Source organism: Pelodiscus sinensis, chromosome 6 (assembly GCF_052426305.1).
Source record: "Pelodiscus sinensis isolate ZL-2025 chromosome 6, ASM5242630v1, whole genome shotgun sequence".
In the NCBI taxonomy this organism is placed as follows: domain Eukaryota; kingdom Metazoa; phylum Chordata; order Testudines; family Trionychidae; genus Pelodiscus; species Pelodiscus sinensis.
Window position 1 is genome coordinate 91,494,017 of NC_143057.1, and position 27,489 is coordinate 91,521,505.

The 27,489-nt window shown below is 43.5% G+C and overlaps 2 protein-coding genes across 6 annotated transcripts in view; both read left to right on the top strand.

Annotated features, from left to right (window-relative positions):
• The window catches only part of ADAMTS6 (ADAM metallopeptidase with thrombospondin type 1 motif 6), a 368,722-nt gene that overhangs the window by 86,816 nt on the left and 254,417 nt on the right, over positions 1–27,489 (top strand). The window lies entirely within an intron of this gene.
• The window catches only part of LOC149524184 (uncharacterized), a 30,666-nt gene continuing 3,715 nt past the window's right edge, over positions 539–27,489 (top strand). The window contains exon 1 of the mRNA XM_089779379.1: positions 539–26,942. Coding sequence (XP_089635505.1) covers positions 8,217–9,476 — 1,260 coding nt within the window. The 5' untranslated portion in view covers positions 539–8,216 and the 3' untranslated portion in view covers positions 9,477–26,942. The remainder of the gene's footprint in view (positions 26,943–27,489) is intronic.

Consider the following 27,489-nt stretch of genomic DNA (forward strand, 5'->3'; position numbering starts at 1 on the left):
CAGGTTCCCAAAGCGGTGGTATAAGAGAGATACACGGCCTCTCCAACAGCCCTACACATGCACAGTGCCATACGCGGGCGCGCGGCACATAGGTGGCCCCTGCCACGGGCGCGTGGCGCATGCGTGGTGCCGGCCCCGAGCGCACCCTAAGAGCCCACTTGATGAGGACAGTGGCAACTTCCACTGCTTTTCTCAAGGGAGTTCCTCTGAGGGACATTTGCCGTTCAGCTACATGGTCTTCCGACTTCACATTTGCAAAACAATATGCTATTCCTAATATCTTCATGACTGATGCAGCAGTGGTCTCCGCTGTCCTTTCCACTGCGGCAAGGTGCTAACTCCGAATCCTGCCTCCTTATGCCAGGCTACTGCTGTGAAGTTGCCTACAATGGAGCACCCACGGGGACACTACTCGAAGAAGAGGAGGAAGTTACTCACCCTGTGAAGTAACGACGGTTCTTTGAGATGTGTCTCCCTATGGGTTCTCAATGACCCACTCGCCTCTCCCCTTCAGAGTATTTCCTTATGTTTTTCAGACTCTAGACGTTCAGGAGGAACTGGCAGGAGCCGGACCGTGCGCTCAGAAATGGCGTGAGCAGCATGAGACGTCCAACGTGCATGCGCATTCCAACGGACTACTGCTGAAAAAGATCTCTGATCTGCGGTGCCATGACAAGCCCGACACCTACAGTGGAGCACCCACGGGGACACACATCTCGAAGAACCATCGTTACTGCACAGGGTGGGTAACTTTCTCTTTCCCTGTTCTGTGTGCCACCAATCTACCTACCACACAGCCAGAATCTCCTTCTTCCACCAGGACACCTCACTGCCCCACCGAACCTTGACTCATTACACCTGAAGGCATGGCTCCTAGATAGTTCTCTGAGTTAGAACTGACTTCACAATGAGTACAAACAGTCCTTCAACACAGTAACTGACGTTCTTCGAGATGAGTGTCCCTGTGAGTGTTCCACAACCCTCCCTTTCCTTCCCTCTACTTCAAAGTCCAGGCTTCCTCACTGTTATTGTTCCGGGCTAGAGAAGGAATTGAGGAGAGTGGGGAGGGCTCACACATGTGTGATGCCTGCTACTTAGGAGTGCATGGCTGCAGATGTACGCGTGTGCAGGCCCATGCTCATTGCTCTAAAATCTTCAATCAGTGGCTCAGCAGTGGCGTGCCAACCAGATGTGGAGTACCCATGGGGACACTCATCTTGAAAAAAGTCAGTTACTGTTAAGTCAGTTACTCTTCTATGAACAGGAGTGGCATTAAAGACTGGTTTAGGTTAGAAATAAAACTTGCTCCTGTTGTACACTGAGCTTACCACAGAAGTAAATATCACTGAAAAACTCTTCTGTGTGCTGTACTTTTTAAAATCAGGCATTTACCACCTGATTCAGAATCTCACAAAGGGGCATGAAACTTATTTTTCCAGGATATGTGTTTGGATGTAATAGTTGGGATATCTGTTAAAATATTCAGTTAATACTTGGCTAGATATCTAAGAAATGACTTTCTAGCAGTCCGAAATGTCATATTTTTGTCTTTTTTTTTTAAAAGAACATACTTGTTTAAAATAACTGTTTATTTTTGGTACTCTGAATCAAAATCTTAACTTTTTTTTCTCTTCCCTTACATTGAGGCAAAGTATTAATTTTATTTTCATGAGTTATAGTCATTGACAGCATAATGCATCCGCTAGTGAATAATTCTGCTCCCATTGTTAATAATGCAGAAAAATGTTAGGCCAATTTCTTCATTGGATTTTCACCATAGATGAATTTGGGAAGTGACTGCAATCTCATGCATAAATTCTGCCTCTCACCACATATAAGTATGTATTGCATTTTCATTTTTCTTCACTTTATCACCCTGGACATTTTACTACAACTTTATGATCAGATTTTATTAAATTTCTAGTGTATAAGAACACATTTAAAGCATATGTTTTCACTTAAAAGACTGTATGTTAATTGCAAATTAATTCTAGTTATTAACAGCTAATCCACTTAACTTTAGTTCAGCAGTCTGCTGTTGGTGCTAGTTGAGAGACCTATTTTAACATAGATCATGATCATTCATGCTTTAAGGTCAATGGCAAAAGTCCCATTGAATTTAAGGAGGTAGGATTGAGTTCCAATTTGGGGTCATATGTTCAGTTTACTCATAAAAATAGCCCTGTTGAAGGTGAGAAAGATTTGGTCCATGGTACTTAGCCAATTCCTAAAATATTTTAACATGGCTTTACAAGATGAGATGCTGCAAGTAAATAAGTCTATATGGGAACCTTGAAATAAATATATGTAAAATATATGACTTTAAATAAATAAATAACCATTTTTATTTTTAATAATGTTAAATGCATTTTTAATGAGGACTAGTGTTTCTTTTTAATTGATTTACATCCATCATTACATTCTACTCACTGTTCTCATAGATTAAAAAACAGTTTAAGTGAAGATAGATTACTTCTTAAAATTAATTGTGAAACTCTATTCCATGTGTTGGAAATAGTTTCCAGTGTGATTAGCACGGCTTACAGATGAGCATTTGGGCTTGCTTTATGAGTTGTGTCAAAGTTAGCTCAGACCAAAGAGGTGACCCTTTACAGGAAATGTTTGGATACTTTCCAATTGGAGAGCAGGTGCGAGCAGGCAGGAGCTGAGGATATTGAGTTCTCTTAAGTAGAAAACTACCTCCTAGTTTATGACTGGAATTGTGGCTATTTAGTTTTACCAATACATTATAATATTGAGTACAGCTTAGAAGGCTATTTTGTCTTAAAAGAAACTGGATATTAAAGAGATCATTCTTTATAAAAAAAATAAAAATTTGTATACTTAACTGTTATCAGTTTCATAACTATGCATCATTATTTTAAAATGAAGATGGCTGTGTAGTCTGTTAACTAGTACTAATGTTTATTCAATGATAATTGTTAAATATCTATTTTACAGTAGATAGATAAGGTACTTCTGTTTAAACTCATGTCCAAACATGCTTAAACAAAAGAATTCTGATGATAAACTAAGCTGGCAGCCTCTGATACTTCTATAACATGTTTTCTTTCCTCAACTTTGAAATGTAATGTTAGTATTCTGTGAGATGGTAAATGATAGTATGGAAGATAAACAAATATGTTTACATGTAACGTGAATTCAAATGCAAATGATAAACAGGGAGCACATACAATCTTTTCTCAACTGTCACTTTGCGCCTTACAGGAGCATATAGAGCACATTCTCATTTATGTGGACTAAAAATATTAAAGAATGTTACTTTAATTATATATGTAGTGTTTTTTAAAAAATTGTATGCCGCCTCGAATATTTTAAATAAAGCGACAGGGTAAAAATATTTAAATAAATAAATAAATGAGTGCAGTGAAAATATAGACAAATGTGTTTTTAACAATTTGCAATGTTTTTCTTATAGAGTTAAGAAACATTTTGTATTAATAAATGTAACTATAAAGTTTAAAGGAGAGATTAGACATATTTTGGTCAAATCCTATACTCTGCTTAAATTAGTGCCTTTCAGTGGGAATAAGGATGGAAGATTCTGTTTCACTGCAAAGAATCATGTACGTAGTTAGTTTGTAGCCTGTTCAGCAACAGGAGTAAGTTGTGTGATACTGCCTTTTCCACTATGTTATACTAGCTGGACTTACCTGGTGTTGCTCAGGAAACCGGAGGAACAAAATTTAGGAAAGGAGAGGACCCTGAGCCAGGGGACCCCCAGAGCCACAGTCCCTGGGGGCTGATGGCTCCTGGCCCACACTTGATCCTCTGAGAGCAGCAGGACCCTCCTCCCCCCAGGACCGAGCAGCCAGCCCCCTGGAGAACAGTACACAGTCATGTGGCCAGTAGCAAGGGGACTTCTATTTGCAAGGTTGGCTCAGGGATCCACCTGCCCTGCCTTGGCAAGCAAAAGCTCAGAGCTTACATCTAACCCTGATGGCTGGAACTAGACACAGAAGAGCCTCACTCACAGTATGAACAGCAGCCGGCTGGCTTCACAGCAGTGTAACCTATTGAGGGTTTAACCCAGCCCCTCCGCCCTGCACTGCAGTAGGCACACGGATTCCTTCTGCTTGGATAAGCCCAGCAAGCTGAGCAGAAAGGCTGGCTGGCTTTGGTTTTGGTTTCCAGAGGAGGGGGGGGTGGCAGATGTGGAGCGACCCTGGAGGTTACATGCGGGAGGGGCACCCCAGCTGGCACCCAGGGTTGCAGGTGCCGCGAGGGGCAGGGCAGATACCTGAGCTGTTGTGTGCATAGGGGTGGGGCACTGCATGCCGGCGGGGGGGAGGACGGGAGGGAAGAGGGTCGGTTATGTAACCTCATGGGCGGGAGGGCACGACTCCCGGGAGGCTACATGTGGGAGGAGCGCCCCAGCTCGCGCCTGGGGCTATAGATGCCATGCGGGGCAGGGCAGGACCGCGATCAGGTCCAAAAGTACCTTAAAACCTTCTCCTGGATGAAAGGTAATCCCATGCAAAGTTTGGTTGCGGTAGCTCTTATAGTGTCCAAGTTATTAGCACACAAACTTACAAACAATCTCCTTTATATATTAGATGATGATGCTTTTGCCATCATCTTTATTTTTTTTTCTTTTTGTTGGTGCCCTATGAACTGATCGTTGTTGGGTCATGCGTTATGATAGTCTGTGCAATTGGAATGTGACAACAGTATTTTCCTGCATTTGCATATTATCCTTCTGGTGTCAATTTTATCGTATTAACACTAGAGGATTCTCTGTTATCTCCAGGTGGTATCTCATCATGTTTCAGTTTTGTTGCTAAATAGGCAAGTTTCCATGAATTCTATCCTTAATATTCTGCAGCAATCTGAAGGAAATTTGAGACCATTCTAAGAAGTAAAATTGTGGAATTTTTTTTGTACTTAATCAAATGGGGAAATAATACAGTCAGCCAAAAAGTAGCCCTCCTGTTATTTATTTTCATTTTAAATTGAATTTTACTGTGTCTTCATCTTATCAGTTATTAATATGCCACAGATACCTGTACAGTATTGTCAATGCTTAACTGTATTAAGCAGCATAGCAGCAGACTGTTCAATGATCAGGGTCTGGGCCAGAACCCACAGTGGTGCTCTTCACCAGGGCTAGTATTTATTTCTCCACTCTGCTCAGCATTGATTTGGCACCCAGATTGACCACTCTGACTGCCCACAGATGTGTGAAGGCAATTTCCCAGGGGCCTGGATGGTTTTAAAGAACCTAGGCATCTCCAGCCACTGCTGTTGCTAGTGGCAGTGGCACTAAGGTAAGCTTCCTGTCTGCTCTTGCTCACAGAAGCAGCTGGCACGTCCCTATGGTCCTGGGGCTATGTCTCCACATGCTGAATCCATCCCAAGAATTAACTCCACAGCTCCCATTGGTTGGGATCTGCAGCCAATGGGAGCTCCAGGGGCAGCACACAGACACCCCTTGACCCCCCCTCTTGGAACTCTTGTTGCTGCTATATGGTTATGCTGGTCACTTTTGGGAGCTGTCTAAGAGAAGTGCCAAATCCTTCACCCCTTCCTATACCTGAACCCTCTGTCCCAGCCCAGAGCATACCGCAAATTCCCTCCCAGAGCCCAACCCTCATCAGGCCCACAAACAGTGGGTGGGCAAAGCGGGCAATTGTCCCAGGCCCTGGCAATTCAAAAGGGTTGGGGCTGCTGGCTGCTGCCACAGTATCCCCAGGCCTTTTAAATCACCACTGAAACACTAATGAGGACTAGTTGCTCCCAGCCCTGCCCCTTCCACCTAAGTCTCCTCTTCTTCTGGGAACATGGAATCATCCCCCACACAGGTTGCCCAGGGCCCCAACAATCCTGTCGACCTCCCTGCCCCTCACCAATCTCCTGCCCCAGCCTGGTGAAAGTGAATTAAGGTGAGGAAGAGTAAGTGATGAAGGAGCAGGGCTAGGGCTTCAGAAAAGGAGCATGGCCTCAATGAAGGCATTGAGCAGAGGCAGGACCAGGTTCTTTGGGTATGTGCAGTTAAACAGCTGTCAACCCTACCAGATGGGCACATGGGAGACAAGTCTATGCTGAAAGAGCACTCCTAGCACCGCATCTGGCAGCTCTCTGGGCATCAGCCAGCACAGACGCAGCACCCCCTACATGGAAGTGTCTTGTGTATGTTTTGGGGATCCATTGACTGTTTTGTCCTGAGGTCTGGAATTTCTGTTGGAGCGCCTGAAGGCTGACCCTCCTCTCAGCTAGGGAAGTAGTCCAGGAGGAGCTATACCATAGAAGACTGGAAGAGGGGCCTAAGTTGATGTGTAAGGATATGACTACCCAGCAAAGGAAAACCTGCAGCTGGCCCATGCCTGCTGTCTTGGGCTCATAGGGCTCAGGCTATAGGACTGTTGCACTGCTGTGTAGACTTCTGAGCTCAGGCTGGAACCTCAGCTCTAGGATATTCCAAGTGTGAAGTGGGAGGGCCCCAGTATATATATTTACTGTCAGCATAATTTCATTTTATATCAACAGTCAATAGTTCTTCATGCTTCCAAAGTTATAGGACTCAAAACAAACTAAATCGTCTTAAAATATGTGAAATGGACCACATTTATATGAATTCTCATCATGTTTTTTGGAAATAGTGTTTGGTTTTCGTTCTAGTAGCAAACATTACACAATTTAATAGGCCAAAGTTTTTAGTGTCTCTTAACAGCTTGTACTCTAATACTTCAAAGGATTTTTTGTAGTACTGCTTTTTGGTCCTTTTGTTCTGAGTGTCAAGTGTACTACATCTGATTTACATTGCACAGAAGAGGAATGGAGTAAGCCTTTAATTTTGAATCTTGGTGTAATTATACTAGAATGGAAGGTCAGGGAGAGCGTGAACAGGAACAGCTAACAGGAGAGTTTGGAGAGGGAGTTCTCTAGGTAAAGGAGGAGTAAAAATGGGACCCTTGTGGTAAATGGCTATCTGGAGTGTGTGTTTGTGTGGGGGGGAGTTATTTGCAATGTGCTGAGCTTGTGTTTGTTTGTTTGGTTTGTTTGTTTGAAGGAGCTTCTAAAAGGTTTGAAATCTAGAAGACTCTGTTAATTGGCTGAGCCTCAGTCAGGGGGAGGGGCTACCAGAGCTATATAAGCCTGTGACTCAGCGACCAGGGAGAAATAACAGGAGGGTTTGGAGAGGGAGTTTAGAGCGGGAGGTTAGAGGACACTAGTGACTTCTGACCTTCTTTAAAACATAACTCTTAGAATAATCTATACTCCAGAGGTTTAAAAAGAATCCCAGTTTATACTTAAACTTATTCATTAGAAAAATGGAGGCAGAAGCCCAGCAGCACAGTGGGGGCTATCCTGTTTATTGTGTCGAGTGTAACATGTATGATTACCTGCCCTGTGGGCAGGTGGCATATGTGTGAACCCGTTGCAAGGAGCTCCTGACCCTCAGAGACCGAGTTCGGGCTATGGAGGCCAGGGTGGCTGAACTGGAGGAGCTAAGGGAGGTAGAGAGCTATGTTGATGAGACTTTCTGGGACACTGTAGTACAGTCCCACCTCCAGGCTGAGAGCCCTAGTGCTCTTAAGGAGGATGAAAGTCTCAAGGGAACAGAGCATTCAATGGGAGCAGAGGTAAACCATCCCGTAATTGGGACCCTCCTCCCAGAGGATGTTGAGGTATCCTCTTGCACTGAGGATACCTCTGAGGGGGAGGGAATGCCAGTTAGAAAGAGGCAGATGTTAGTAGTGGGTGATTCGATCGTTAGAAACATCGATAGTTGGGTTTGTGATGACCGGGAGAACCGTATGGTCACTTGCCTGCCTGGTGTGAAGGTTGCGGATCTCTCGAGGCATCTAGATAGACTTATGTGTAGTGCTGGGGAGGAGCCGGTGATCGTGGTACATGTAGGTACCAATGACGTAGGGAATGGTAGGAGAGATGTCCTGGAGGCCAAATTTAGGCTGCTAGGAAAGAGACTGAAATCCAGGACCTCTATGGTGGCACTCTCAGAAATGCTTCCAGTTCCACGCGCCGGGCCAGGTAGGCAGGCAGAGCTTCAGAGTCTCAATGCGTGGATGAGACGATGGTGTAGGGAAGAGGGGTTTAGATTTATTAGGAACTGGGGACACTTTTGGGAGAGGGGGAGCCTATACAGGAAGGATGGGCTCCACCTAAACCAGGGTGGAACCAGACTGCTGGCACTAAACATTAAAAAGGCCGTAGAGCAGTTTTAAAACTAAGAGATGGGGGAAAGCCGTAAATCGGAGGGAGACTCTCTTAGAGGAGAATCCATTGATAGAGATTCTCTAAGCTGTAGTCAGAAAGAGAGGAGGGGAGAGGGCGAATCATGGGCCAGGGCAGAAAAACAACCGCATACAAAGGAATCCAATGCATCAGGGAAGGGCACACAAATAAGCAGTGGCAAATTTTTAAAGTGCTTGTACACAAATGCTAGGAGTCTGACTAATAAGATGGGTGAACTAGATGGGTACCTCGTATTAAATGAGGAGATTGACATAATAGGCATCACTGAAACCTGGTGGAACGAGGAAAATCTGTGGGACACAATCATACCAGGATATAAAATATATAGAAAGGATAAAGCAGGCTGGGTGGGTGGCAGAGTGGCACTGTATGTGAAAGATAATGTAGAATCAAACAAAATAAAAATATTAAGTGAATCAACATGTTCAATAGAATCGCTATGGATAGTAATTCCATGCTCCAATAATAAGAAATTAGCAGTAGGGATATATTACCGACCACCGGACCAGGTCAGCGATACTGACATTGAAATGCTAAGGGAGATTAGAGAGGCTACCAAAATAAAGAACTCTATAATAATGGGGGATTTTAATTACCCCCATATTGACTGGATCCATGTTATCTCAGGAAGAGAAGCGGAGATAAAATTTCTCAATGGCTTAAATGACTGCTTCTTGGTGCAGGAACCCACAAGGGGAGAGGCAATTCTCGATTTAGTCCTGAGTGGAGTGCAGGATCAGGTCCAGCATATAACCGTTACAGGACCACTTGGGAATAGTGACCATAATATAATAACATTCAACATTCCTGTGGTGGGAAGAACACCTCAGCAGTCCAGCACCCTGGCATTTAATTTCAAAAAGGGGAATTACACAAAAATGAGGAGGTTAGTTAAACAGAAGTTAAAAGGCACAGATACTAGAGCCAAATCCCTGAAAGCTGCATGGAAACTTTTTAAAGACACCATAATAGAGGCCCAACTTAAATGTATAGCCCAAATTAAAAAACATAGCAAGAGACCTAAAAAAGAGTCACCGGGGCTTATCCACCATGTTAAAGAAGCAGTGAGGGACAAAAAGGTATCTTTTAAGAAGTGGCAGTCCAATCCTAATGAGATAAATAGAAGAGAACATAAACACTGTCAAATCAAGTGTAAAAATGTAATAAGAAAAGCAAAAAAAGATTTTGAGGAACAGCTAGCCAAAAACTCAAAAAGAAATAACAAAATGTTTTTTTAAATACATTAGAAGCAGGAAGCCTGCTAAAAAACCTGGGGCTCCCCTAGATGATCGAGCTATAAAAGGAGCAATCAAGGACGATAAAGCCATTGCGGAGAAACTAAATGATTTCCTTGCTTCAGTCTTCATGGCTGAGGACGTTGGGGAGATTCCTGAATCTGCACCGTCCGTTGTGAGTGATGAATCTGAGGAACTGTCCCGGATTGAAGTGTCATTAGAAGAGGTTTTGGAACAAATAGAAAAACTTAATGTTAACAAATCTCCGGGACCGGATGGCATTCATCCAAGGGTTCTAAAAGAACCGAAATGGGAAATTGCTGAGCTATTATCTGTGGTTTGTAACCTATCCTTTAAATAGGCTTCCGTACCTAATGACTGGAAGGTAGGCAACATGACATGAATATTTAAAAAGGGCTCTAGAGGCGATCCTGGCAATTACAGACTGGTAAGTCTAACTTCAGTACCGGGCAAGTTAGTAGAAACAATAGTAAAGAATAAAATTGTGAGGCATGTAGAAGAACATCATTTGTTGGACAAAAGTCAACATGGCTTCTGTAAAGGGAAATCCTGTCTTACTAATCTGTTAGAGTTCTTTGAAGGGGTTAACAAACATGCGGACAAGGGGGATCCAGTAGATGTAGTATACTTGGATTTTCAGAAAGCCTTTGACAAGGTCCCTCACCAAAGGCTCTTGTGTAAATTACATGGCCATGGGATAAGAGGGAAGGTCCTTTCTTGGATTGAGAACTGGTTAAAAGACAGGAGACAAAGGGTAAATTTTCAGATTGGAGAGGGGTAACTAGTGGTGTACCCCCAGGGTCAGTCCTGGGCCAATCCTTTTCAACTTATTCATAAATGATCTGGAGAAAGGGATAAGCAGTGAGGTAGTAAAGTTTGCAGATGATACAAAACTGTTTAGGATAGTCAAGACAGAAGCAGACTGTGAGGGACTCCAAGAAGATCTCACCAAACTGAGTGATTGGCCAACAAATTGGCAAATGAAATTTAATGTGGATAAGTGTAAAGTAATGCACATTGGGAGAAATAACCCCAACTATAGGTACAGTATGATGGGGGCTAGTTTGGCTACGACAAATCAGGAAAGAGATCTTGGAGTTATCATGGACAGTTCTCTGAAAACTTCCACGCAGTGTGCAGCGGCGAACAAAAAGGCAAATAGGATGCTAGGAATTATTAGGAAAGGGATAGAAAATAGGACCCAGAATATCTTACTGCCCCTGTATAAAACTATGGTACGCCCACATCTTGAATACTGTGTACAGATGTGGTCTCCTCACCTCAAAAAAGATATTTTGGCCTTGGAAAGGGTTCAGAAAAGGGCAACTAAAATGATTAGGGGTTTGGAATGGGTCCCATATGAGGAGAGGTTAAAGAGACTGGGACTTTTCAGTTTAGAAAAGAGGACACTGAGGGGGGATATGATAGAGGTCTATAAAATCATGAGTGGTGTGGAGAGGGCCGATAAAGAAAAGTTATTTATTAGTTCCCTAAATAGAAGAACTAGAGGACACCAAATGAAATTAATGGGTAGCAGGTTTAAAAATAATAAAAGAAAGTTGTTCTTCACACTGCATGTAGTCAACCTGTGGAACTCCTTGCCAGAGGAGGCTGTGAAGGCTAGGACTATAATAGAGTTTAAAGAGAAGCTAGATAATTTCATGGAAGTTAGGTCCATAAAAGGCTATTAACCAGGGGATAAAATGGTGTCCTTGGCCTCTGTCTATCAGAGGCTGGAGAGGGATGGCAGGAGACAAATCACTTGATCATTGTCTTCGGTCCACCCTCTCTGGGGCACCTGGTGCTGGCCACTGTTGATAGACAGGATACTGGGCTGGATGGACCTTTGGTCTGACCCAGTACGGCTGTTCTTATGTAAGATGTATTTTCTACACTTGTTCACACTCAGGTATGAATACATTCTATTTTCCACCACTGTTATATATGTACCTTAGAGTTCCTCTTTTCTTTAAAAAATGAAACTTTGTACTACAGGCTGAACTTCTCTAATCCAGCACCCTCGGGCCTGACTGGTACTGATCCAGAGTATTTGCCAAACCATGAGAGGTGAATGTTGTCTAGCAGCGTTACCAACACTTCCACTTTTTACTGGGCTCTTAAAAGCCATTTAGGGGTAAATTAGAGCTAAATAACAGCACAGAACACTGAGAGCCAGGACTGGTGGCTATAAGCCACCGGAAAATTGGCCACACCCATGATAAGTTGACAGCAGGCTAACTAAAATCATGCTGGATCATGGATGTTGCTGTACCAGAGGGTGCCAGACTGAAGAGTTAATGCTTACACAGTATTTAGAAAATGTGAAGTGTCATATAAGTGGAAGATATGTTTATTACTAATAAGAAAGGAAAAATTGTGCGGGCAGAGGTATTTCTGTGAAATGGTAGTCTGTCCCCTAACGGCAGTCAGTACTGGCTGCTTCTCAGTCCTCCCTGTCATGTGACATGGCTTTTAAGGATTTGGTTGACCTAACACACAAGGTATAAGGAGAACGGAAAAAGGCTTCTGGAAAGATGTAGCAGTTAAAACAAATCTTGGGACATAGAACCTTGCAGAGTGGGTGGGGCAGGGCTCCCCTGTCATCCAGTCATTAAGACAGAGATGGAGAACCTTTTTTGGGTTGATGCCAATGACCCGCAGAAAAATCAGTCAGTGGCTGGACACAAGTGAGAAACAAAAAAACCCCATCCCTCACCAATGCTGGAGGAAGCCCTGAGCCTCAGGGGCTGCATCTGACCCCCGGACCTTAGGTTCCCCACCCCTGCATTAAGGAATGAGTAAAAAACCCAAGGATGCCTATATATTCTGAAAGGAACAGGGGGCAGATGACACCAATGGAAGATTTGCCTTATGAGCCCTTTCAGCCTGAAACTGGCAGAATTAACTGGTAAAAAGGCCCAGCTGAATAACAAGCTGGTGAAAGTCCTGCAGTTGGCCTGAACTTCAGAGTCAGCTTCATAGAGAAGAGCTGTGAAAAATTCCTTCTGTAAAATGGGAAACAACCTAGTATATGTCAGAGAAGCTGAAATGGAGGTCTGTTTGTGTGATGTTCTGCCTTTGGGGCTAATCACCTGCAACTGGATCTATAAGGACAAATTCTAATGCCTTTACTGAGTGCCATTCAACTAAACTGGTCTCTGCACTCGTGTGAAAAGCTCTGCCTATTTGTATCAAATTTCAGGAGCTGGGCCATGCAAGGTACAATTAAAGAAGTAGTTATTCTGATTTACCATGAGTGCAATACTCAGTGCCTAATTTGTAATGAAAGGTGCGGGGGCTGATGCAATTTTTTTACATTCATAACTGATACAGCAAACCTAATGGTGCTGGTGCTCACCCATACCAAGCCCTGTCACAAATTAAGCGCTGACAACACTTGACTTTTGTAGGATAGTAGGCTATGTAGTGATCATCTACGGTTTTCTCTTTACATAATTACTTTTATTAAAAACAAACAAAACATTGCCCCCCACCTTCTAGTATTCTTCAATAATATCCCTACATTAACTTTTGTAAATATTAGTGCTTAGGACAATTATTGTAAAACATAGCCTTTTTATTGGGGTATGTTTCCCTTTATTGTGATTTTACTTAACTGTGTGCAGTTCGTGGGGAAAGAAAAGCAAGAAGGCAAACTGCACTTTTTTTAAATCCGCAAAACTATTTTGACCTCTTCAGAATTACATTGTTCAAGCTACATCCTATGATGAGGTCATTGTCCCTGTAATTTATTTCTTACAAACGCTGCATATATTTGTGTATCCAAATATATTTTATTTAAAACAATTCTCATAGTCTACAATGAGTATCAATCATATAAAAGTATTCAGAATTTCATAGATCAGATACAGGGAAAAGATTTTGATGTGTAGAGTGTTTGAGGTATAAAGTGGCAATTATTTTATGAATACAAAATAAAAAGCAGATTTTAAACTAAAAGATACTATCTTTTGTGTTGATAATTAGATAAGATACTAAAGTTATGCACTAGTGTAATATTTGGTTAGAGTATAAGAACATGAGGGAGGTTCCATAATTTCTTTGTTGAGGGTTGATCCAACTTCATTGAAGTCAATATGAGCTGGACTGAATTCTGACTATAATGGAAACTTACATAAGTTATGGTTTCCTGGAGTCAGACTTTCCCCTTCCCTTATCCTCCCTGGTTAATTCTAATTTTTTAAATAATATAAGGCTGAAATTTGCAGGAATTAACCTCCCAGGGAGTAATTACGTGATCTTTCTAAAATCTTGGAACACCTATTTTAATTCTTGCTTTGCTGTTGATTATTAATCCAACATAATATCTTTAAATGTGCAAGTTCCATTTCTTTATTCATGTGAACCAGAGATGCTATAGTTCAGCACTGCAAATGAAGAGGCTGCATACTTTGTTACTGTATAGAGACTGTAAAGAACTGAAGCTTGCTACATGATCCTTTTAACTTTTCAAAAATTGTGAAAGAATGGAAGAATCCATTATTTGACTAGTTTTATTAGCGATTTCACTAAAAGTACAGGTTGAACCTCTCTAGTCTGGCACTTCAGGACCTGACTGGGGCCAAACCAGAGAATTTCGCTGCCCACGGGAGGTCAATATTGTCTAGCAGCATTACCAACACTTCCATTGTTAACTGGATTCTTAGGAAGATTCTCACTAACAGCCACAGGGCATATCACATTAAAACTAACCCTGGAACTTTCCTTTGCAACAAACCCAGTTGCCAGCTTTGTCTACATATTTAATCTGGAGATACTATCACTGGACCTAACCATGTCAGTTATATGATCAAGGGCTCATATTCCTGTATGTCCAGCAACGTGATATACGCCATAATGTGCCAGCAATGCCCCTCTGTGATGTATATTGGACCAACTGGTCAGTCATTTGGCCAAAGAATCAGTGCTCAAAGATCAGACATCAGAAATCTCTTCACACACAAACCTGTCAGCCAGCATTTCAATCGAACTGGCCATTCCCTTAAAGACCTGACAACTGTGCATCTTACAACAAAGAAACTTTAACACCAGATGACAGAGGGAGACCTCAGAACTTTTTTATTTATGCTAAAATTTGATACTTTGTGAATGGGCCTTAATGGAGATAATTATCTTATACATTACAAAGACAGCCTCCCCACCTTTTGATATTCATAGTGACCCCAGATTCACCACTTAATTGACTTACAGTAAGAAATTTTTTCCTTCCTTTTTCACTCCCCCCCCCCGAACCCCCACCTTCTGTACTATGTAGCTGATTTGTCAGTTTGTAATTTTTAAAATGTTTTCATTTTATCCCTCTGTTATATAAAGATTATGCCAATTCGCTTTCAGAATATGATCTGAAGAAATGGGTCTGCCCCATGAAAGCTCATCACCTAATAAACTATCTTGTTAGTCTTTAAAGTGCTACATGACTGTTTTTTTGTTGCTTTTTTTTTATTCTTAGAAGACATTTAAGGGTCAATCAGAGTTAAATAACAATACAGAACACTGAAGCCAGGAGTGGTGTCTGCAAACTAAGTTTATGGGACTGTGGGAAACTTGGTAAGTGGACATCTGGCTAACTAAAATCATGCCAACCACAGATGTTACCAGACCAAAGAGAGCTGGACTAGAGAGGTTCAACCTGTATCAGAATTTTTCAGTTTCAAGTTCTTTTAATTATCTAAAATAACAGTAGCAGGACAATGTGGGTGAAATAATATATTTTATAGATGAAAAATTCAAACCCTCAAGTGACACAGAGCTGTTCTTCAGGTCTGGAAAAGGTAGAACAGATTGTTTAGCATAAGCACATATTGAAGGTGAAGAGGTCTCAGGAGCTGCAGTCAAAAAGAGTAACAGATAGATGTAATCAGCCATAAATCCAGTATCTTAATTAAGACCATGATTTTTTTGTGTCTAGAAAAGTTATATCCTGGGACTAACAGAGCTACAGCACTGCAAACAAAAAATATTAGCTTTTTTCCCTTTTCTTTACACTATGTACCAGAATCTCTTATCCCATAAATATGTAAAAAGATACTATTGGAAATAGTTTAAAAGAATATTCCCGTTGTATATTTTTCAAATAAAAACTTCTCTCAGGAGTTGTTTTTAGAAATATCACATGAACCTCTCTAGTCCGGCATCCTCGGGACCTCACTGGTGCCGAACCAGAAAATTTGCCAGACCATAGGAGGTCAGTATTTTCTAGCAGCATTATAACACTTCCACTGCTAACTGGGTTCTTAGAAGACATTTGAGTGTAAATCAGAGTTAAATAACAACACAGAGCCAGGACGGGTGTCTGCAAATACATTTTATGGGACTGTGGGAAACTTGGTCACATCCATGATAAGTGGACATTCTGCTAACTAAAGTCATGCCAGACTGTGGATGTTGCCGAACCAGAGTGCCAGACTAGAGAGGTTCAACCTGTAGAAACTTGCCACAAGAAAGTCTTGGTATCTCAGTATTTGTAATATCTAATTCATATACAGCACTTTTCATCACTGCACAGCTTAAACTATATAGGAGTGGAGGCTTTTTCTTCTTTGACGAGTGTCCCCGTGGGTGCTCCACCTTAGGTGTGCCAGCACCGCTACACCCACCAGTCGGAGATTATTGGTAGCAGTACCCCCCAGTTGGCTGTGCAAGTTAGGCTCTGGCGCAAGATACCTCGTGTGTGTAATGCGCTTATGCGGCCAGCCAGCTCCTCGGTTCTTCTCTGACCGCCACTGGCTTCGGGCACACATCAGCAGTCACCCTCACATTCAACCTTCTCCATCCTTTCAGCTACTCAGCTAGCCTTACCTTCAACTAATAACCAACTGAATGGATGCTATTTACTTGAAAAAAATAACCAAAACAAGGATCTCCATCAGGCAGCGTTCCCGCCACTTCCCGCAACTCCACTTTGATAGCGGTTGCCGTTGTTCAAAATATTACTCAGGTCATGCCCAGCTCCTCTGATTTTAAAAAGTGTCTGGGCTGTGGTCTTTCTATAGCTGTAGCGGACGGGCACACTCTGTGGGCCCGCTGTCTGGGACAAGACCATAATACAGAGCTCTGTGAGGACTGCAGGAAACTGACTAAGTGCATGAGGAGAGCCAGGCAGCTACAACTACATGTTTTGCAGATGGAGACAGCACTGAAACCTCCTTCAGATGTTCCCCTAACCTCTCCCCTCAGGCATAGCCCACAGGGGCAGAGGTGGGTAAGAGGGCTATTCCAGCTAAAAGCCTGAGCACCAAATTGAAATCTCCATTGGTGAAGAAGAGGTCTCAGACTTCCTCCGGGTTTACATCCCCGGCGAGGAAAGTGACAAATTCAAGACTTAACACTTCCACTCCTACACCATCAAGGAGGGCAGTTAAAAGTTCAGGTTTCAGCTCCCATAAAAACTGCGACCACAAACAGGGACCTTGTCCCTCCTCACACAGCCACATAGCGGGGCCGATATATAAAGCTGCCACTCCGACACCAGCTAAAACGCTGGTAGAAAAAAAGCAGGTGCCGACAACTGTCTGCGGCGGCACCGTCAGCAGCACACGTACCAGCCACTGAGCAGCCAGCACTGATCAACCACTCGAAAGCACCCAGCACGCTCTCAGTGCCTTATGTACTGCTAGCAACAACCCCCCACAGCGCTATACTGCAAATGAGCCCACCTCTTGTGTTTCCGCAGTTCACCACAGTGGCGGAGCTCTCTATAGCGTTGGTGCCATGAATCCTATTTTTCAGCACTGATGGCACCCCAGCTAGTTCTAAGTCCTCGTTTTCCGCTACTCCTAGGGCTTAATCACCATGATTCAGTGACTCTGTAGAGAAAGACTTACCTCAATCTACTCTGCCTAAGAATTCCTTACCGAAACCGGTACACCCTCGATAGTGGCAGCAGCACTGGGGACCACCATTCATGTCACTAAGTTGGCCGTATTAGGACCCATGGACTATGTTCAGACAACAGCCCGTTTACCAAGCAGGACATCATTACCATACAACTGCCAAACCTAAATCTCCTATCTGACACCCACTGGGTAGGTCTGAATTCTCTGAATGCTAAGACAACACAGAGACTGCAGGGGTGAAACAGCCCTCATGTTCCCCCTTACCTATACACTCTTCTCCATCTTTGTCAGCAGAGACATTCACGTCCCCATTAATAATAGGTGTGGGAGATGATTTTAAGTCTTTTCAGGACCTTTTTAAGAGGGTAATTGACAAACTGGAAATATCCTGTTCCAATCCTTCGGATACACAGCATAAGTTAACTAACATCCTTCATGCCTCAGCGCAAACCAGACTCTCTATATCCATGAATGAGGTGTTGGTGGACCCAGCTAAGCTTCTGTGGAAAACTCCGGCGACAATCCACTGATATTGAAAGACTTAATCGAAAATATTATGTTGCCCCACAGGGTGTGGAATTTCTTTTCATCTACACCCCCTCCGAACTTGTTCATAGTAGAAGCTGCAAACCAAAGAGGTAAGCAGCAGGCCATGCGGTCAACCCCTTATGACAAAGAATGGAAGAAGCTCGATGCCATCGGCAAGAGAGCATATTCCTCTGCCAGCCTCCAACTACGCATTGCCAATTATGTAGCACTTCTTTCCAAATATAAACATCATATCTTTATCACATCTAAGCAACCTTCAAGCAAAAATTGCAGTGTAAGCTGAGAAACCCATGTATAATATCATATGTGGAAGTGGTAAGTTACAAGTCTTATAATATTTTGTAGATATTATTGTTATATTGAGACTTTGAGTTATGCATATTCAGCTAGCAAATGTAGGTTACAACTTTTGATTTAATAGTATATTATGAATGTGGCAGTTTTACTTTGGTGTTTTGGCTCTGCGCTTTTGCTAAGTAATAATTGCACAAATAATAAAGTTTGAATATTGTGTGTTAATTTGTAAATGTTGACAAGTAGCATCTGCCATACATTGTGAACTGTTATAAAAAAATTAGTGAATGAATATTTTTAGTAGATCTCATTGAAACTCCTTTGGCAATAGGTCCCAAGCAGTATGGATGTGTTGATCCTTACTATCATTAGCTTCAGGGGGTAGCTGAGTTCGTCTGTACAGGGATAAACTTAAAAAACAACAAAAGATCTGGTAGCACTTTATAGACTAACAAAATATGTAGATGGTGGTATGAGATTTCGTGGGCACAGCCCACGTCTTCAGATGACCAGAGTTATGAGTTTAGGATGTACAGACCCAAAATAAATAGGGGAGGGGTGGGAAAGGAAAAGGAGAAGGGGACGGGAAACAAGGAACAGAGGGAATGAAAATATCAAAGGGAAAAACAAGTAGGCAGAGCTGGTGCCTATAAGCACCTAAAAATTGTATAGTTAAAAGGAAGCAGATAAGGATCAAAGGGAACTAACACAAGAATCCACACAGAGAGCTATTGGCACCTTCATTGAATGTTAGGTTGGTAATGTCCCAGCCATCCATTGTCCTGATTGAGGAGATGCTGATCAGAGTGAGAATTGAATTTGTGGATGAATTCTAATTCCAATGCCTCCTTGGGTATTTGACAAGTAGAATTGGTTTGTGACAAGACATCCACCTGGAGATCTTTTAAAGAGTGATTAGGTAGATTGAAGTGTTCCCCAACAGGTTTCTGTATGTTCCCTTTATGGATATCTGATTTGTGTCCATTGATTCTTTCCCATAGGGACTGTCCAATATATTTAGCAGTGGGGCATTGCTGGCATTTGATGGCATAGATCGAATTACTGGATGTGCAGTTGAATGATCCCCTGATTTGGTAGCTTATGTTGTTGGCTCCAGTAATGAATTCACTTGTATAGATATGTGGGCAGAGTTGGCACCGTGACTGATTGCAGGGCTAGGTTCCTGTATGCTTATGATGTGGTTGTGTAGCATGGTTACCAGAAAGAATTCGTTTCAGGTTGGGGAGTTGTCTGTAAGCGAGAATAGGCTTTTCCCCCAAGGCCTCTGAGAGTGAGGGATCATTTTCCAAGATGGGTTGCAAATTATGTATAATGCATTGGAGGGGTTTGAGCTATGGACTATATGTAATAAGTGGAATTCTGTTATTTTCTCTTTGGGGTCTGTCTTGAAGAAGTTCATGTCTGGGTACTTTTTGGCTCTGTCAGTCTGTTTTTTCACTTCTCCAGGTGGGTATTTCAGTTTTAGGAATGCTCTATAAAGATCCTGTAGGTGTTTGTCTCTGTCTGTGGGATCAGAGCAAATTTGGTTGTTTCTTAGGTCTTGGCTATATACAATAGATTGAGAAATGTGTCTGGGATGGAAGCTGGAGACATTAAGGTAAGTGTAGCAGTTGGTAGGTTTCCAGTATAGGGTGATGGAAATTTGTCCATTATTCAGTTGTACTGCAGTGTCCAGGAAGTGGTTATCAACACCTGAATTAGTAGGTAGGAGCTAAAATCAGGAGCCAGGATCCCATTGTGGTAGGCACTGTACAAATATGAAATAAAAAATAATACGCGTAACTTGAAATATTTGTAATCCAGGAGGTTTGTGAATTTTTTTCTCATGGAATTCTGCACAGGACAAAGTTTCCTGAGTTTGACCTTCGTGATTATGGTTGAGTAGAGTTGATAGTCTCAGAAAGTGGGCTCTGTGTGTAAGAATGTGGCTTTATATTGTATATATTGGGTTTTGTGGGTTTGATTTTTTTGTATTGCTGTCTCTTACTAAGCTTTAACTATTTTTCACTAACTGTTCTATATATTTTGAATATGAAATTATTGTAAATAAAGTAGGGTATTTGAAATGCAAAATCCAAATTTTTGCAGGGCTGTTAAAAATGAATCCATTGATAGAGGCACCAGCATTTACTTCTTGAGGTAAATTTGTTGATAGAAAAAATGTACTGAAAGATAAGGCTGACTGTATTGAAGATAATTAATAGGATCAGCATGGTGGCAGTTTTTCCATAGTAAAAGGCATGGGAAGGTTCCAGTGTCTGTAAATTGCAAACATATGTGCAGGAAATATGGATGTATAGTTGCATTGTATTGTTCCATCAAACATGCATGCAGTAATGACTGTCATGTTCAAGAGGGGGCATGACCTAGAATAGTAGACAAAACCTCCTGGATGGAAGTAGGAACAATCAAAATAATTTTATTTTGTTGCCAGATTTGTGAAGGTATTTAGCTGTTGCCATGGTCAGCATTGCAACACCTAATAATTTAGGCTCCTAAATCTCATTTTCAAAATAGATTTGTTTTTAAGTGCCTAAACCACTTTTTAAAATGAGATTTAGTCTCCAGGCAGTTAGGTGTTATAATGCTGAGTATGCCAATGCCTAAATACCTTTAAAAATCTGGACATGTATCAATGGGCACCACTTGTAAAGCAGCCATCTCAATCAAGCCCACCCTTGCCACGCAGCTGTTTATAATTATATAGTATATGGAAGCTCCATTGTTATGTTCCATTTGGAGTTGTGACCTTTTTCTCATAACAAAATGTTTACCATTGTATATTTTCCTCAGATAGACTCTCTAGTTCTAGTATTCTATGATTCCAATAATAATGGAAGGGACCATGAGAGGTCATCAAGTCCAGTCCCCTGCCCTCATGACAGGATCAAGCACCATATAGATCATCCTTGACAGATGTTTATCTAATCTGCTCTTAAATATCTCCAATAATGGAGATACCACAAACTCCCTAGGAAATTTATTCTGGTGCTTAAACATCATGACAGTTAGGAAGTTTTTCTTAATGTCCAACCTAAACCTTCCTTGCTGTGATTTAAACCCATTGCTTCTTGTCCTATGATGAGACATTAAGGAAAATAATTTTTCTCCTTCTTCCTTGTAATATCCTTCTACGTACTTAAAAGCTTCTATCTATCATGTCCCCTCTCAATCTTCTCTTTTCCAAACTAAATAAACCCAGTTCTTTTAGTCTTCCCTCATAGGTCATGTTTTCTAGACCTTTAATCATTTATGTTGCTGTTCTCTGGAACCTCTCCAGTTTCTCCACATCTTTCCTGAAATGTGGTGCCCTGAACTGGACACAACACTCCAGTTGAGGCCTAATCATCACAGAGTAGAGAGGAGAATTACTTCTTGTGTCTTGCTCACAATGCTCCTGTTAATGCATTCCAGAATGATTTTTGCTTTTTTGCAACACTGTCACACTGTTGAGTCATATTTAGCTTGCAATCCACAATGACCCCTAGATGCCTGTCTTTGGTACTCCTTCTTAAATAGTCACTTCCCATTTTGTATTTGTGAAATTGATTATCCTCCGTAAGAGAACTACTTAGCATTTGGCATTGAACATCCTATTTAATCAGTCCCAAAACTGATCTCTGTGGAATCCGATTTGTTAGGCCCTTCCAGCATAACTGTGATATTGATAACTACTCTCTGAGAACATTTATCCAACTAGTTATGCACCCATCTTATAATAGCCCATCAGGGTTGTATTTCCTTAGTTTATTGATAAGAAGGTCATGCAAGACTGTACCAAGTGTTTACTAAAGTCTAGGTATACCATATCTACCACTTCTCCCTTATCCACAAGGCTTGATATCCTATCGAAGAAAGCTATCAGATTAGTTTAACATGATTTGTTCTTTACAAATCTCTGCTGACTGTTACTTACTACCTTATTATCTTCCAGATGTGTGTAGATGATTATTGAATTATTTGCTCCATTATCTTTCCAGGCACAGCAGTTAAGTGGACTAGTCTGTAATTTCTTAGGTTGTCCTTATTTACCTTTTTATAGATGAGCACTATATTTGCCCTTTTCCAGTCTTCTGGAATCTCTTCCTCCTCCTTTGGGTGCTTCACTGTGGGTGTCAGGCTCGTCCTGGCGCTGCAGATCAGAGATCTTCAAGCTCTTGTCTGCCAGACCGTGCATGAGGGGCAGCCATCTTCCAGCTTTTCTCACCATTTTCAGTCACACAGTCCGGCCCTGCCAGTTCCTCCTAACCGTCTTTGGAGGAACATGAGAGGAGAGAATTTAAGCCTTTGTAATAGTTAATATTTCAGTAATTAGGTAGTTAAATAGTTGTTGTTAGCGCGTTAAAAAAAATTAATAGTTGTTAGTCTTAGGTAGCTTGTTGAAACACCTGGCTCGCCAGGCTTCAAGATGTGTGTGGCATGCAAGGACTCCATGCCCGCTTCAGATGAACATTCATCTTGTATAAGATGTCTTGGTGAGGGGCACATTCTGCAGAAGTGCCCCCACTGCTCAAAGCTGATGGCCAGGGCACATAGAGACCACGAAATGTGGCTCAAATTGTTACCGTTTGACAAGGCCCTTTGGCCGTAGTCAGACCCCTCTGCAGAGCCATTGCAGCACGTCTCATCTAAGGTAGCGCATAAAAGTAAAGCTGCATCCCCATCTCGCTGCCTACCACCAACCAGAGTGAGTATGGGTGATAAGCTGAGCACCTCAGGAATGACAGTGAGCCACAGACTGGAGAAGGAAAAACGGGCATAGCGCCGAGCCCCGCTGAATGCACAGTGCACCGTCTTAAGGCAACTTCAGCACTATCGGCACCGACATCCTCGGTACTGAGTCGGGCAGCATCTGCACTCTCGCCAGCGGTCATCCCGGCACCGAGAGCCTGGGCACCAACTACGTCGGCACCCAGCCCGCCGGCGCTGACACCTTCTCCGGCACCGACACCTGCACTGGCACTGACTCCGTCACCAGTATCGAGCACATCTTCACCGGTGCCGATTACTGCCACTGCACCAAGTGCTTCGCATACTGCTCAGGCGGCACTGGCACATGTGGATCTGACTTATTCCAGAGTGATGATAACTTCTAGGTCGACGCCGCCCGCATTGCCACTGCCTTGGAATTCGGCACCAATTAAAGTTAGAAAGAAGGCACACAGGCTGCCTACTCCATCACTTAGTCCTGAGCCAGAAGCTTTCCCCCCCAGCTGCCGTCTCCACCAGTGTGTTCATCTCATGTAATTCATCGCATCTCTCCTTCACGATACCATGTACATCAGTGGTCCCCAACCTTTCGTGGCTGCCGGGCGTCCGGGGGTGGGGCCGTTCATGCGCCGCGCTTCCAGGGGTGAGACCACGCATGCGCCACACACCTGGGGGTGGGGGCCACCCATGTGCCCTGAGCCCAGGTCCGACACCGCGCATGTGCTGCGTGCCCAGGGCCGGCACCGCGCATGTGCTGTGTGCCCAGGGCTGGCACCACATATGTGCTGCGCACCTGGGGCAGGGGCCGCCCATGCGCCACGCACCCGGGGCCAGCACCACGCATGTGCCGCTCGCCGGGCGGGGGGGGGCAGCCCAGATGTTTCAGCGGGCACACATAAAATGCCCCAGCGGGCGCCATGGCGCCTGTGGGCACCGCGTTGGGGACCACTGGTGTACACAGTATCTCTCCTCATCCAAGGCATCATTATTACCACCTTTACTATTCTTCATTGCCATCATGTTCTAGGTGGCGCTCCAGATCACCGAGATCTCCCTCATACTTCAGGTCTCCCTCATACTACATACACCATTACAGACACGATCGAGACTATTTACCATACCATGACGACAGTTGGCTTATACACCATGCTCCCACTGAACATTGACTATGCTCGTCTGTCCGCTCGAGAGCCATATCGCCGTCACTGGCTCCCTCGTCCGTTGCACAGGGTATGAGCAGGTCCGCTTCTCTGACGGTAGGTAAGTCTCCTACGCCCTCCAGCGAACAACCAGTACTAACCCAGAACATTACGGAAGAGACTGCCCACCCTTCCGAGGCTGAGGATTCTCATCACCAATACCCCTCTGTGGCTTCGTCTTCCCCTGATGATGCCGTATTTCAGGAAGACACCTCACCACCTGACGACCTCAAGGACTTCCAAGAGCTTTTTAAAAGGGTCGTAGAGAGCCAGAAAGGCCAACTGACAGAGGTCCAGAAGAAGCAACACCATCTGCTGAGGAACCTCCATCCATCTTAGTCATCAAAAATTGCCCTACCATTAGACAAGGCGATAATGGAAATAGCTGACGGCATCTGGCAGACTTCAGCCTCAGCTCCACCCACTAACAAGAAGGTGGACAAAAAGTACTTTGTCCCGGCCAACGGGTTGGAATTCTTGATTAAACACCCCCAACCGAATTCCTTTGTTTTGGATGCAGCTCAACAGAGTGCTAAGGCACCTCAGTACAAAAGCTCCTCAGGGGACAAGGATGTTAAGAGGCTCGACTTGTTTGGCAGAAAGGTGTATTCCTCTGCCACACTGTTACTTCGTATGGCAAATTACTTGACCTTATCGGCCAATCATAGTTTTGATAACTATTCCAAGCTTGTCCCTCTTCTTGAACACCTTCCTGAAACCAAGCGCCAAATATTAAAGGCGGTTGTACAAGAAGGAGTCACCTCTTCCCACTCGGCGCTCCACATTGCCTTAGATGCAGCCAGTACTGCTGCCCGGACCGCAGGAACATCTGTGGTCATGTGGAGGGCTTCTTGGCTACATATGGCCGCAGTACCCAAAGAGCTTCAAAGCAAGGTTAAGGACTTGCCCTTCAATAAGCAAAACTTATTTGCGGACAAGATAGACCAGGTCCTTCACTTGGGGAAAGACACGTGTACCACTCTGAGGACAGTAGGGATGAATACACCACCCTTCAGACAAAGACGGTATATGCCCTCTCAGTGACAAAGGCCTTTCCCCTATGTCCCACCTTCCGGGAGGCAATATGAACCTCAGAAGGGAAGACAGTGTCCCCAGAGGCATCATCCACAACCGCCTAGACCAGCTCATCAGCAGTCAAACAAGCAGCAGGTTTGATGGGAGCATCGAGGGATTGCAGACCATTCCATTGTTGCCCAGTTCCAATGTCACCAAAGCACTTTTCTATCATCACTTGAGGCCCTTTCAAGATCGTTGGGCCATGATAACATCAGATCGATGGGTCATGCAGCTCATAACATCAGGCTACATGATCCCATTTCTATCCCCGCCTCCTACTCCCCTTCTCCTCCTCACCCCTCCCTGGTCTTCAGGGACCCTTCTCATGAATCTCTTCTCACTCAAGAGGTGACCCATCTACTCGACATAGGAGCAATAGAGAGGGTTCCCCAGGCATTCTAGGGCAGGGGTTTTTACTCCCATTATTTTCTGACAGAGAAAAAGTCAAGGGGCTGGAGGCCTATTCTCGACCTTCGACAGTTGAATCAATATATCCTCAAACAGCGCTTCAAAATGGTGGCACTAGCAACCATCTTACCTGCATTGGAGCAACACGACTGGTTTGCATCCCTCGATCTGCAGGATGCCTGCTTCCATATTACTATTCACCCGGCCCACAGGAGATTCCTGCGCTTCCTAGTAGGCACCAGGCATTACCAATACAAAGTCCTTTCATTTGGCCTATCATTGGCCCCGAGAGTTTTCTCAAAGACTCTCGCTGTAGTAGCAGCATTTCTTCATCGGCTAGGAATCATCATTTTTCCATATCTGGACAACTGCCTCCTCAGAGCTCCTTCTTTTGAAGAAGCATTACGAGCAGTCACTACTGCGAGGTCCCTGTTCGATGCCTTGGGACTTATAGTCAACATTCAAAAGTCCGCCTTCCATATAAATGAACCAATTGTATTGCCGTTGTTCTGTTCTAAACCTCACAACTCAAAACACCAGTCAAGACTACACTCTCTGGATGTCCACAGAGCCCTGGCCTTTTACATCGAAAGGACCGGCGAGTTGCGCAAGTCACAACATCTGCTCATCTCCATGGACTACCGCTCTAAGGGTAGCCCACTTTCCTCAACGAATTTCCAAAATAATCATCTCCTGCATCTCCTGCTATGAGTTACGGAAGGTACCACTTCCACAAACCCTCACAGCACACTCCACTAGAGCAATGGCCTCCTCAGCGGCTTTCCTCAAGGGAGTTCCCCTGAAGGACATTTGCCGAGCGGCAACCCGGTCATCGGATTTTACATTTGCAAAGCACTATGCACTACAAAACTTTCTTGACTGACGCAGCCATAGCCACCGCAGAGCTATCCACGGCAGCAACCTACTGACTCCGACCCCGCTGCCTTATTTCGGCTACTGCTGTGAAGTCACCCACAGTGGAACACCCACAGGGACACGAGCAGAAGAAGAAGAAGTTATGCAAGTTACTCAGCTTATGCAATAACTATGGTTCTTCGAGGCGTGTCCCCCCATGGGTGCTCCACTACCCGCCCTCCTCCCCTTTTCAGAGTCTGTTTTTTCTGTCTTTCAGACCTCGACAATTAGGAGGAACTGGCGGGGCCGGACCACGCGACTGAAAATGGCACAAAAAGTCGCAAGATGGCTGCCGCGCATGCACAGTCCAGCAGACAACAGCTTGAAGATCTCCAATCTGTGGCATCAGGACGAGCCCAACACCCAAGTGGAGCACCCACGGGGAGACACACCTCGAGGAACAATCATAACTGCACAAGGTGAGTAACTTCATCTTCCATGACTTTTCAAAGGTAATAGCTAATGGAACAGATCTCTCCTCAACCAGTTCCTTGCATACTCCAGAATGCATTTCATCAGGCTCTGGTGACTTGAAGACATATAACTTTTTAAAATATTTTTTATCATGTCCTTTTCCTGTTTTAACTTCTTAACCTACCCCATTTTCACTAGCATTCAGTATATTAAAGCATCTAGTCACCACCTACCTTCCTGGTGAAAACTAAAACAAAGAAGTCATTTAGTACTATTTCCAGGTTTTCTGTTCTTGTTTCTCCCTCTTCATTCAGCAGTGAACCTATCCTGTTCTTGGTCTTCCTCTTACTTCTAATATATTTGTAGAATGTTTTCTTAATACTCTTTGGCTACGTCTAGACTGGCATGATTTTCCGCAAATGCTTTTAACAGAAAAGTTTTTCCGTTAAAAGCATTTGCAGAAAAGAGCATCTAGATTGGCACGGATGCTTTTCCACAAAAGCACTTTTTGCGGAAAAGCGTCCATGCCAATCTAGATGCGGTTTTGCGCAA